A 12,721-nucleotide genomic window follows, 5' to 3' on the forward strand; every position below is an offset into this window, starting at 1 on the left:
GGCAGAGTTGAGGGGGGAGAAGAACCTCCCTTGACCTGCTGGCCACACTCTTCTTGATGCATCCCAGGATGCCATTGGCCTTCTTGGCCACGAGGGCACATTGCTGGCTCATGTTTAGTTTATTATCAGTGAGGACTCCCAGGTCTCTCTCTGTTTCCCCATGGTTAACACAAAGAGAAGTTTTTTAAAAAAAAGTGTTATAGCAAATCCAAAGGTGTAAGGATGGAATTAAGTGTTGTCAAAACATTCTGACCTGCTCACTTTGCACAGCACCAAGAAGCTAAAAGTTTCTGCTCCCAAAATGAGACAGGTGGCATCACAGATGATGCATATTTGACCACATGTTCTCTAGCTCCAAAAATCAAGAGAGGCACAAACCGGAGCCAGTGGCTCAGACAGGTAACATAGTTCTGATGTCACTGCCACCAGGAGCCTCCAAAATCAGGCTAGAAACACCACACAACTCCCATCCCCTGAGAAGGTTCTCTTGGAGGTACAATTTAAATTGGCTGAGCTCTAGGGATAAACAGTTTGCATCAGTGTATTTGTGAACAAATCCCCATGTGTCACCAAGGCACCAGGTAAAAAAGCTTGAAATTACAGCTCAGCCTAGAATGTGCTCTATAGCTGTTTAATCATATAAGATGTGACCACACATTCTTATACAAAATAGATGTTTCCACTTTTCTATAGCAGTAAATTATTAGGCAGACAATTTATTTACTCATTTTAGTCCAACATCTTATACTCTCTTGGCTGCTAAATGAAACCCAACTCAGGGAAATAACTTTCACAGAGGTACCTGTTTATTGCTTATAAAACCAGCAGATCTTAAATGCTCTGGCATCCATCTGCTCTGTACAGTTTTGACAGAATAGTGCAGCATTATGGAAACTTGCCAAGTTTTTTTATAGTAAATTGGAGGTCAATTCCTGTTGAAACTCTTCAGGAGAATGCATGTCAACAAGCATCATCAATTTTGAACTTTGTGTTGACGATGAATTGCCTCCTTTCTCCTCATTGATTCCTAGAAAGTGAATGCAATTTAGATGTCCACCTTCATCCAGTGCTTCCCATCCATCCCTGAACTTCCTGCTCTAATTAGGAAAAGCACTTAGCCAAGGCCATAAATACCACCTCTCTAACAGCACAAGAGAACAGAGCAACATGCTTAGTCAACTGCATCACCCTACCTTCTCAAACCACTCAGTTACTCCACCCAAGCCCTCATTTGCCTTAATCTTTGCCTAGTATGGGAGGGATTTACATGCAGAGGTCGAACCTTGAAACATCAGGTCTCTGATATAACCACGTATTTCAACAGTCACTGCAATTTAACTATTGAAGATACCAAGCAATTAAAACATGTCTTGTTCGTTTATGTAAAATGAAACGATTTTCTGTTTTTACAGAAATCTTGTGTCCCCATCATAATTCCACACATCCAAACCACTTCCAAAGTAGACTTCTGAAACACATGTAAGTCAGGCTTGATCCATAGCACAAACATTATATTACCCTTTCACTGAAACTCAAGAACAGTGGTGTCTATTACATCTCATTAACTCCAGACTTATTGTCCTCCTTTATTGACAAGGAAACAAACACAAATGGATCATTTGACAACACAAAATAAGCATATAAAACATGGATGAGACTTTTAGAATAAGACTCCCTTTGTTCACATCTGAGTTTCTGATGCCAGGCTACCAATATTTTTCATTCATTCCTGATACCAACAGAAGGATCAAATGACTGGAAATTAAAGAGGCAATAGGAGGCACAGGTCATTAAAGATACATGAAGGAATTAAAATCCACATAGATTTTAACAGGATCTATTTAAAAACAAGTGTGTCTATTTTTACATAGCACATTATATCTTCTTTTTCCATGTTCAGATACGATCATCGAAAGGCAAGATGCAAAGGTGCTCGCTAGCCTTGGAAAAATATTCTAAGAATCATAGCACAACCAACTACTTGTCAATCATCCCTACCAAAATGTTAAAAGTTCTCATAGTTAGCTTTTCAGAGATTCCTGTGGTCTTTTACTCACCATTAATGCATATTATAATACCTTAAGAATGGGCAGCATCCTACCTGTGCTTTTTGATCCCGTTAGACAGCGACTCCCCACTGCCACAAACCTTTTCTTCAGACATGCTTGGAGTTATCATATCTTTTGAATCCATGCTGTCCTCTAATGAGTAGGCCGCTGTTGTTTCAAACCCACTTAATGATTTTTCAGATTCTGAATCTGCAAAAGAGCAGGTGCATGTTAATGAATCTACCGTCTGTGCTAGACTTCAGTCACTAACAGATCTTCCCTCTTTGTACAGAACTGAAACCTAAGTAGGCTACTGTGCCCTGATGACAGCATCCATTTGTTAAGTAACCAGTACTGCCACAGACCGCTGCAGTTCTCTATCTAGATATAGACTGCATGATCAGCAAGAATACAGTACATTAAAAATCCCCGCTCAAGCAGAGCCCAAATCTGACATTTTTATTAAGCTGAAACTACAACAACTTGCTTAGGACAAGTGCCAGTGTCACACAAATGCCAGCACCCCATCTAACTAAATAAAAGTTACCTCAGGATTCAAGTACTGACAACTCCTGTGTAAGATTTAAGTTTGGTCTGAATTCTCAGCTACTTGGTGCTGTTGGCAGCCTTCCTTTCCCACCTTACTGAACAAGTATCAAGGAACAGAAGGAGGTATCGTACACAGCAGATTACATGAGCCACGTAAGTCCCAGCAGAGTCTAAATGATAAGCTCACCAATCAACAAGATAAACTTTGTACTTTGGAAGGTAGGTTAATAGTACAACCCACATCAGATCTAACACTAAATCCAACACTAATGACACCACTTTATTTCCAAACAGCGTTTTGCTCAGGCAGCGTTTGACCAGATCTGGAGAAGAAAGGGTCTTGTCCCAAATCAGAAAGTAAAAATTTTCTGGCAAAAGGCTGTCTTCTTGTTTCATGTTTTCCTTTCAAACCTGACAGATTGTCAAAGGATTATCCAATTACAAGTTCGAGGAATCAAGGGAACAGCTCAAGACAAGTAAAGATGCACCAATTTCCATCCCATTTGGGAAATCCTTTTGCAGAAAGCAGGTACAACACCGACTGGTGAACAGCTTAATGCCAACCTCACTGCTTCTGAAAAAAGCGAACCCAAACTGTAGTAGACACCATTCCTGCTATGTACTTCTTTCAGCATATGCTGCTGCTCTTGGCTGCAAATACCCAGAGAAAGAAATGCAAGATTAGTCATTCTTTCACACATGGATTCTAATTCAATGCCAGTAATCAAAACTTGCTAAGTAGTAGTCCATCCAAAAGAGTATCTCAGTCATAGCTGTCCATTGCCAGGTGCTTGTTCACTTTTCTCTTAATAGCAGCTACGCCAGTAGCTCCTCCAGAACATGTAAACAATACTTTGCATTGGTGAAGGGGATAGTGAGAAGAGGGCTTTCTACTAACATCCAGATTTACAGGAGGGTCAAGAACAGGACAAAGTCCCAATGAATAACGGGCTGTGCCACAATGTTTCCATCCTTTCTAGAGAGAGACCTAGAACATAAAGGAGGATTTTTCCTTTCATTAAAAATATCCACCCCTATCCTTGTCAAGACAGTACTGAAATTAAGCCAGTTGCTAGGGAATGAAAGAACTGCCAGCTGGTGCTGAGGATATGCTAAAAGAGTGGACTGGCACTACAGAGAATCTTCTCATAAATTTCCCCAAATTTGTCAGTCTAGTTCTGTGCCAAATTATGATCTAACATATCAAAGCATTACTTTGGTGGATACTGTATATAGCAAGTAGGATAAGGAGAAGCCTTTTTACTCATGGACAACTGTTACATAAAATACAGATTTCTTCAGAGACCATTAGCCCGGGTAGTCAGGAAACCTCTGCTGAGAATACAAATACTGCAGAGGAAGAGACACACTACTAGTGTAACACAACTTGGGCCTCAGCGTCCTGACTCCTGACCACATGACAAGCTATAAATCCCTTCGAGGTAAGTATTCCACCTGTCTATTCAAAAAGCTGCTCAACTGTGCCAACAGTTACCACCGACAAGAAAAGCATGAAGCAAACTCGGTAGCATAAAGCCAAGAGTCTGCCTCTTGTAAGGCTCTTTCCTTCTCCCGTGCCATCCAGGACTGTCTTGTCTTTAGACAGGAGTCGTGATGCACAGCTTTCCGCAATTTGAATTTCTGCAACAGACCTGGGACTCCCGAAATGGAAAGGGAAGAATAGGGAAACTGCACCAGAACCACTTACCCTTCTCTGATATGCTTCTTAGTATAACAAGGATTTTTAAACACTACACATGATCAGTTCTCATGCTGGCCTGACATTGTCATGAGACAATGATGCTGAACTGAGCTCAGTGCCTGCACACCTTTCCAGAGCTGTGGACACTGACTAGCCACCCTTCTCCAAGACACACGCCTTACTTAATACAAGAGCATGCTATACAATAAAGAACAGCAGAAGAATGAAATCAGATACTGTTTTAAGAAATTGCTCTCTAGAGACATCTCTCCCATTTTCCTGAGAAATGGTTCTCATTCAGAAAGTATGTCTGTAATAGCTCCAGCCATCAAAGATCTCAAACTCCAATCCCTAAACCTCAGCTGCCTCCTTTGACCCAATAAGCTTAACAGGCCTTGAGAGTTTGTTCAGGCGTCAGAGTGAACAAGCCTAGTATTATATTTTGAGCATAGATCAACAGGCAACTCAAACTGAGCTTTTCCCTGTGTACTTGCAGCTAGCTCTTTTCTGAATTAAGATTTGCATACTCCCCCGTCACTGCAAAAAAAGATTTATATTCTCAAGTTGCTAGAGAGCAGCTGTCAAATAGATGACTAGGAGAAAATGAGGGTTTTTTCTCTATTGAACTTAAGGGGGTGTGGGCTGAGGAGGAGGGAGAAGGAATAAGAGTCCCTGTTCAGAAGCCAAGATTTTTAAGTCATCTTTGAGACAAGACCAGGCTGACTAGGAAGCTCTGCAGCTCATGAAATTTGAAGTGTCAGGGTAACAGTAAAAACACCAGCTACCTTTTGCAAGAGTGGGAGAATAAGAGGAAAACAGGAGAAGTAATGGCAGAAACTTAACTTCAAGGGAAGTTCATCTCCTATTGCAATAACTGGTAAGTGTAAAGTACCAGAGAGAGGAGTTTGGCCAATGAATCTGATTAATAAATACACCTGAGAAAGGCAGCATTTAGCCACCAACAAGGCCAGGTTTGAATTCTGACCACGTGTTTCCCCCTCTGAGACACCTCAACTATATTCAAGAAGTCCACAGCCAGCAGAGTGCTCTTGAAGAGGTTTTGGAGTATTTTTTGTACATGTTAAAAAAAAAGTCATTTGACAAACTACCTAAACATGGGAGGAAAGGGCAGAGTTTATAGTTGGAGACAAACTAGGAAGTGAGCAAAAGCAACAGAACTAGTCTGCTACTTCTTGTACCATTCAGAAGTACTATTTATAAACACAGCACCCATTAGTTGTACATAACAGTTGAAGCTGTACTATGACAGGTTAGCTGTAGTATAATCTAAATATTCCCATAGCTAAGTAACTGTTTTTACAGTAAGACTGCATCTGTGTAAATACACACAAAAGCTGTGTTTGCAGAAAAACTCCACCTCTTAGATCAAGCCCATCGAAGAGAAAAATCGGGACAGTTATAAGCTCTCCCTACATTGGATGTGCAATCTGCGTATAATCAGGAAATATCATCTGCAAGGCAAAAATCAAGAACCTTCACCCTTCAATCCTTCACCTGCTTAGCTGCTTTTCAGCATTGTCTGTGGACTCAGCATTTGCAATTCCATTTCCATATGCTTCCTGACATCTCTACACTTAATCACAGCTAATAATTTCTCCAGCTCTTTAGGACGTGCCACTGCTCTTAGTTTTTCTACTGGTTTAGTGCTTTCTTCCCTTCCCCATGCCCTCCCTCCTTCGCCCCACCCAGCTGTAAACACAGAAGAAGAGTTTGACACATGTTAAGCATTCAGTCTTGAAACTGAGAGCTCCAGTACACTCTGTGCTATCGAGTTTAATTACACATTTCCACCACTCCCTCAATGAGAGGATCAGTGCGCCAGGAAGCACTATTAACAAGAGTTCAGATTAATAACAGCCATGACTTCACTGTTCTTAATACCATGTACTATGCTTTAGTAACACAAAACCTTCCACTTCCTGCAGGTTCTTCCTTTCATGTTCCCTCTGTACTGCTCTGCCATTGCAGGGATTTAGGAGTTACTGCAATAGTGAAAGTATTGACAACAGCATATCACTTAAAAAGAGGAGAGACTTCAGCACAAACTACAGTAAGTAGTCTTACACATTTTCCTTATCTCTGCTGTGGAAGAGAAAGAGGATATTTCTGTAATAGTGTCCACAATTCCTACAAACAGAACTACACAACACAGACTTACCAGTGACCAATTTAGCCTATGCCAATATTAGCAAGTAGCACGGTTCAGTGGGAGCAGACTTATAAGCAAAAGAGATGGTGCTGAGGACTTGATGTTTGAGTTAGATCCACTTCTGGTGGTGCTTTAGTCTCCCTCCCATGGACTGAGCAGTCTATGTTCAATAGCAAATGGCCTAACGTCTGACTCACCTTCATTCAGGAGTCTCATTCATGCAATTGGATTACTTTACAATGTGAATCAGAGCATGGTAAATGGGGACAAGTAGCTGCTGCTGTGAATATATCTCTTCTAATACACTTGGTGTTCATATATGTTTGAAAAGTCTTGCATTGCCCTGATTTGTCACAGCCAGTGATACTTTTGTTGCGAGTAAACAAGAAGAAATATCCAATACACAGAAAACACTCTTGTAAAAAACAAAAAAGCAGCAGTGAATTCTTCTTGCAACCTCTCAAGTGAAAGCTAACAATTCTTCATCTCAAAGTGCAAGCCTAGTTATGTAATGTTCTCACTTCTAAACTCACTCCTACAGTGGAGGTTTAAAAATTCAGAGAACTCTAACTAGAAAAAGATGCTATCCCAACAGAAAAAGATACACTTCACACAGCATTTCTCCACTGACAGACATTATAACTTATCACATCACCCTGTCAAAATATATTGGTGGTTACTCAATCTCCTATACAGAGAACTCATGAATATGTCTGTTTATCCAAAATCAGTACCATTTAACTAGAATACTACCAAACTGCAAATTGTGTTTACCAAAAGTTTTGAAGAAGTTCTAGTAGATTAGATTTCTGGAGATGCACACTTTTAGCTTCCGACAATTAAGTCTAGTCACTGCTCTCTGTTACAAAAATATTTATGATCATGTCCTCTGTTTCACTAGCCCAAGAAAGACGACTCATGCTCCCAGACTCCACATCAAATATCCTTGACTGCTGCTGTCGCTGTACTTTTGTCATACATGAAGCCTTCCAGCTGAGGCTCCCTACACGTGGTAAAAAAGCAAAGCTAGCAAAAAAACCCGAAGTGAACCCACCACTCCCAACCACACTCACCAAAAATATTTACTTTTGTGCTTGCAGTGATAATTACAACATGTATCCAGTAGCCAGGAAAAAGAGTAATTTCTCTTTTTCTAGCCCCTTCACACACACAACCCCCACCCCCAAATAATCAGAGTGCCCTTCCTGCAAATGTGTGCTTTCAGACACAGAGAGGAGCCTAATCACTGCTAAGCACTGAATGTGAACAATGTAGAGAAAGACACTCTAACAGAAGTCTGATGGAGTTGACAGTCAAGAAAGTAAGTTTATCCTTGAAAATTATTTAAATTGCAATCAAGATGAATCATGTCAAGTAACTTCTCCTAAAGGAAAATTGACATATGCAGGTTTTCTACATTTGTGTATGTGTGTATATACACATTCAACAAGTTTCACAGTTATACAAGTGCACTGAATGTGACTTGTTTGCAGATTCAAGTGACAAAAACACCACTTCTCCCAGCTGGAGAGACTTTAGACACTTTCAGTCAAGGAGGTTTAGAGACTGTGTCAGTTATGAGACCTACAGACTAACTGCCCTTGAAAGTCAAGTATTGTCTCACATCCACAAAGCAAGCCAGGCAGGACAGAGTACATTCCAGGAGCACCAGATAAATAACTATTCTCTGCTTTGTTCTAACAAGCAAAAGAGCCTGAGGCCTTTCAGCAGAATTGTTCTTGTTGAAGAGCCCATTTCTAGTGTTCCTCAACCTCTTCTCCTCCTTGAAGGCTTCATACTGTGCCAAGGAGCAAAGCCTGCTGTTGATTCACAGTGTTCTCATGTACTAGTACTATACTTGGGCATAAACTCCACTTTGCCTGTTTTCATTCTCTGCTTGAGTTGCACACCACAGAACACCTATCAAGGAGCCTGGGAACAGCACTTTTCTCAACTGTCAGAAGCTCAGTTCAGCTCGCAGAAAAAGTAACCCTGTGTTTGCTGGTGAAGTGTGCCATCACAACCTAATTATCTGGCACAGTTACACTATGTTCGCCCTCAAGCTCTTCCATATACCTCATAGTTGTGAGACAGCTGCCTGCTGCAGGACCACCCAGTTAGAGCTACTACTGAGCAGCACTATGTACATTGTGCAGTTCAGAGTTTTGCAAAAATCACTATTTGCAGGTTCTGCACATGAAAATATGAAAGACATTAAACTGAAGAGCAGACAGGGAAAGAAAATATTTCATAAATGCATGTAGGATTCTGATTCAGTCTTATTTTCCACCTGTGACACCTAAGATACACAAAACTTCAATAGAACATGCCTTTCTTAACCTGATCACCCAAAACTAAGAGCACTCCATCAAAATCCCTGACTACAAAAAAGAAAAAACATACACTGCCACGGAGAATGCAAGTCAGAAGGCTGACAGATACAGTTACATCTCCTAAAATAGGAGACTTAAGTTTTTCTACTTAAAAGCAATCAGACCTTTTATGACTGTCCTGAGGTTTTAAAACTTTCTGTCATGCTAAGGTGAAATATCACAAATCTACAGGTGAACTCAAGCAAATTTTTAGAAGTCTGCTCATAAAGTATGAGAAGCATTCTCCTAAAATTAGTTCCACATTAGAAAGGCAGAGATTTCACTTCAAGTGAGGCTGTTCCCACTCCCTCACTCTCCACAATGCGTTCACTACAGTCATGCTGGCTACACACTCACATTCTGGACATCATTACTTACCTGAAACAGCATCATAGAACTGCTCTTCACTGATGATGCTGAGAGGTGGAGATCCCTTAACCAGAGACTGCTCTAGTTCATGGTGTTCAGTAGCTAGTGTCTCTAATGCTTCTGACAAGATCTTGTTTTTCTCCTGCTCATGCTCCAGTTTCAAATTCCTCACCTATAAGTAGATACATGTATGAATAAAATCTCATCTCTCCAAAGAATGTGTAGCTGGAAGCTATTCAGAAAATAGACTCTAATAAATAAGTAACTGGCAAACGGCTGTAACTGAAATCACTTGGATTAATGAGAATACTATAGTATTTTTATAATGACAATAAGGTATTACTCAGCATTTTCAGTAGTTCAGAAATCTGACAAGTAAGAGCTGACAATTCAAAGCACAATTCCACAAGTGAAGTCAAGCCAGATAACTATACCTTAAGACTGAGAAATATTTACAATTCTACTTCAATGACCTTAACTATGCAATTAGTGATCGGTTTCTACATGTGCCAAGCTCCTTGTACTGGTCTGCTCTAATTTGGGCCAAGTAGCATCATCTAAATTGAATTACAGAGCAAACGTGAACACTAGCTACCAATAACTGCAACTGAACTAAGTGCTGAAAACATTTAACCCTGAGGATTAAAGAAGGGGGTTAAAAATGGAATTCCTCTACTAACTGATTTAGCACGGATAAAAACAGCTCTCCCTCCCCACATCCAAAACAGTTTACAGAGGAGCCAGAGCTGACAAAAAAAAGCCCAGCCAACAGATGGTGGACAATTTTTTTTTAAAGTCCACACATGCAAAAGGCTCCAGAGAGGAGGATGATGTCCACATTTTGACTCCAGGACCTGTAATGGGAGAGCAACGTGCCCTTCCTATTTGCTCCTCGGGATATTATGCTGGTGCTTTCCTGCCTCCTCTTTCTGCCAGGGGAAGGGAGAAGCTGAAGGCTTAGGAAAGGCCTCTTCTCCCAGCCCAGCAAGGCTTCAATGTGCTACTACTTCTGTTCCTAAGACATTGACTGTTCTCCTTTCTTTTCCTCTCTCCCTTTCAGTCCCTTTTTAAAGTCATCCCAAATCCCTGCCTTGTCCTCTAGTTTACTCTCAAAGGTCAGTTTACAATACAAATTCCTCCTCCACTGGGAACATGCAAAGACATGACAATCTCTTGGAACAGTTACAGGGACAATTTACACACTTTCCTAAGCAACTTACACATATACCAAGATTACCTTTTTGGATCTAATTTAAGAACTGTTCTTATGTCCTATCTGGTTACATTTCACATTAAAGCTTTGCTTCAGAGGCTTCAGCCCTCACAGTTACAACAAACACTCAAACAGTGGACTCAGGGTCAGGCACAAACAAGGGACTAAAAATTTAGAGTCTAGAAGGGAGGTACTAAAGCAGATTTACCACTACCAGAGAAGAGTTTCTATGCTGGCAGTAACATATCCTTTGGAAAAAAGATTTACAGAAAAAAATTCCACCCCCTCAGTTGTGCCAAATACTAAGTCAGCTGGTTTGACTGCTGGGCTTTGAGTGTAAAGGGGTAATCCAATTAAATGAGTATAAAATTGGGCTGCTAATTGAAAGCAATAAAACCAGTAAGTCACTGTCTAATAGTTATACTCTGAACAAAACGAAAAGGAGTTTGGACTAGTTACTGTCACTTTCATTTAAAGTTCACTCTAACAGTACCAACAAAGCCAATTACTGCAATGTTTCATACAGATCAGACATGCCTCTGCAAAAGGTCTCTTAGTAAGCAGTTTCTGCAAGGATTACATTTTGTATGCTGTCAAATAGTTAAGGAATTGCCTATATAGAGAAACAGCATCAATATTTCACTTTCCTGAGAAATGGAGGGTGGAAGTCTGAAAATAAAAGAGTACTACTCATTCTTATTAAACAGTAAAGCAGAAACAGTTATTAAAATAATATTTCCAATTTTTTGCAGTATTGAATTAGATATCTTTGTGCTTTAATGTCTTGTTCTGTTCTGATAAATGGTTCAAGTGATTTAAATATTTAACTAAAATCTTTCATTTCAATGTTATTTAACAGCAAATTGAAAAATAAAAAACATTTAAAACTATCTAACAAAACCCAGATGAACCTTTTTTTTTGCATCCTCTAAATGTAGTGTGACTAAAACAAGCAGTAACAGATGTAGCCTTAAGACAGCATGCCTTCCCCAAAAAAAGTCTTCTATCGACTTCACAGTAGGGCAGAGGAACCTTAATGTAAAGCTATTCAGAATTGCAGAAGGTGTACTAGAAATAAATAGTTTTATTTATAGTAAGGGTCAATTTTCTGTATGCTTCCAGGCTTCCTTAGCTGCCCAACACTTACCAGTATAGCAATTACACACTATTAGTGGGTAACAAAAAAAAAGGTTCTCATCTGTTATATAAGCTGCATAACAGTAGCCAGAAGCTAAGGAAAACAACAACATGTTGAAGTTTGATGCTTGTAACCTTTGGGATGATTGAAAATACAATATGCTTTTCATTCATATCTTAATGAACTGGGTTTAAAGCAACCTTAATTCAGTACTTGGGGTCTGGAGATGAAAGTCCAATATAAAACTTTTGCCATCAGTACTGAGCTTGTGAGACAGACACACACGTTCAGAGAGCTGCAAGGATGGCTCTATGAATCTCTACAGCATAGTACTCTGTGAATGCTAAGAGTTTACATGAGCAGCTCTTTGAAAGTAGTGGTCTGAAAATACTGTCTGTAACTATACCACACCCTTAGGCACCAAGACAATTACACAGTGTCCATGTGAGAACTTTAAAAAATATAAGGATGGTTCTACTACCATTGTTTCACTGATTTCACCTGTAGAAAAGTAATGCTTGCTGAGACAGAGCTAGTACAACTTTCATGTACTCTACTTAAGAATACAGGTATCACTGGAGAAATAACCTTGTTTGAAATAAGCATAATGTTTATTGTTTAAACACAAGGAAGCTTTAAGCACCATTTTGTCACCTTGTCTTTTATTATTGACAAGATGCATCTCATAAAACCTTCTTGCAGTAATTTGACTGTAAAGGCAGGATGTTTTGGGTTTTCTGTCCAGAACTCCACACTCCATTTTTCCAGGCTTAACAAGAAATATACAGGCAGACTGGCATTATTTTCAAATTTTAAGTTTATCAAGCAATATAGTTAACCGAGTTATAGGTTTTCCTGAACTGTAAGAAGCAGCATGCTGTTATGCATAATTTCACCCTACTCTATTTTTCATTCATGAGACTCGCCCAATGATTAATTTCTACAATGAGTTATTCCACCTTTCTGGCTACTCCATCACCATTTTTAGAGGTGACACCTTAGCATTATCCCTTTTCCCTTTTTTCTTCCCCATCCCATCTTTCTTCAGAGTCTCAATGCAAAAGCAAATACAAGATTACAGAAAGGACCTCCAGACTAGTTTTAAAAGTGTTTGTTAACACAAAATCTTTAGGAACTACGTATAAGGTGGAAGGACAGGT

At 39.8% G+C, this 12,721-nt stretch overlaps 1 protein-coding gene across 3 annotated transcripts in view; it reads right to left on the reverse strand.

Annotated features, from left to right (window-relative positions):
• The window catches only part of OSBPL1A (oxysterol binding protein like 1A), a 75,973-nt gene that overhangs the window by 18,024 nt on the left and 45,228 nt on the right, over positions 1-12,721 (reverse strand). For all 3 annotated transcript variants that reach the window (XM_061995263.1, XM_061995261.1, XM_061995262.1), the window contains exons 16-17: positions 9,220-9,382; positions 2,102-2,258 (exon numbers count right to left, since the gene is read on the reverse strand). In XM_061995263.1, coding sequence (XP_061851247.1) covers positions 2,102-2,258; positions 9,220-9,382 — 320 coding nt within the window. The remainder of the gene's footprint in view (positions 1-2,101; positions 2,259-9,219; positions 9,383-12,721) is intronic.

This window comes from Colius striatus, chromosome 4, assembly GCF_028858725.1.
Source record: "Colius striatus isolate bColStr4 chromosome 4, bColStr4.1.hap1, whole genome shotgun sequence".
Taxonomy (NCBI): Eukaryota; Metazoa; Chordata; class Aves; order Coliiformes; family Coliidae; genus Colius; species Colius striatus.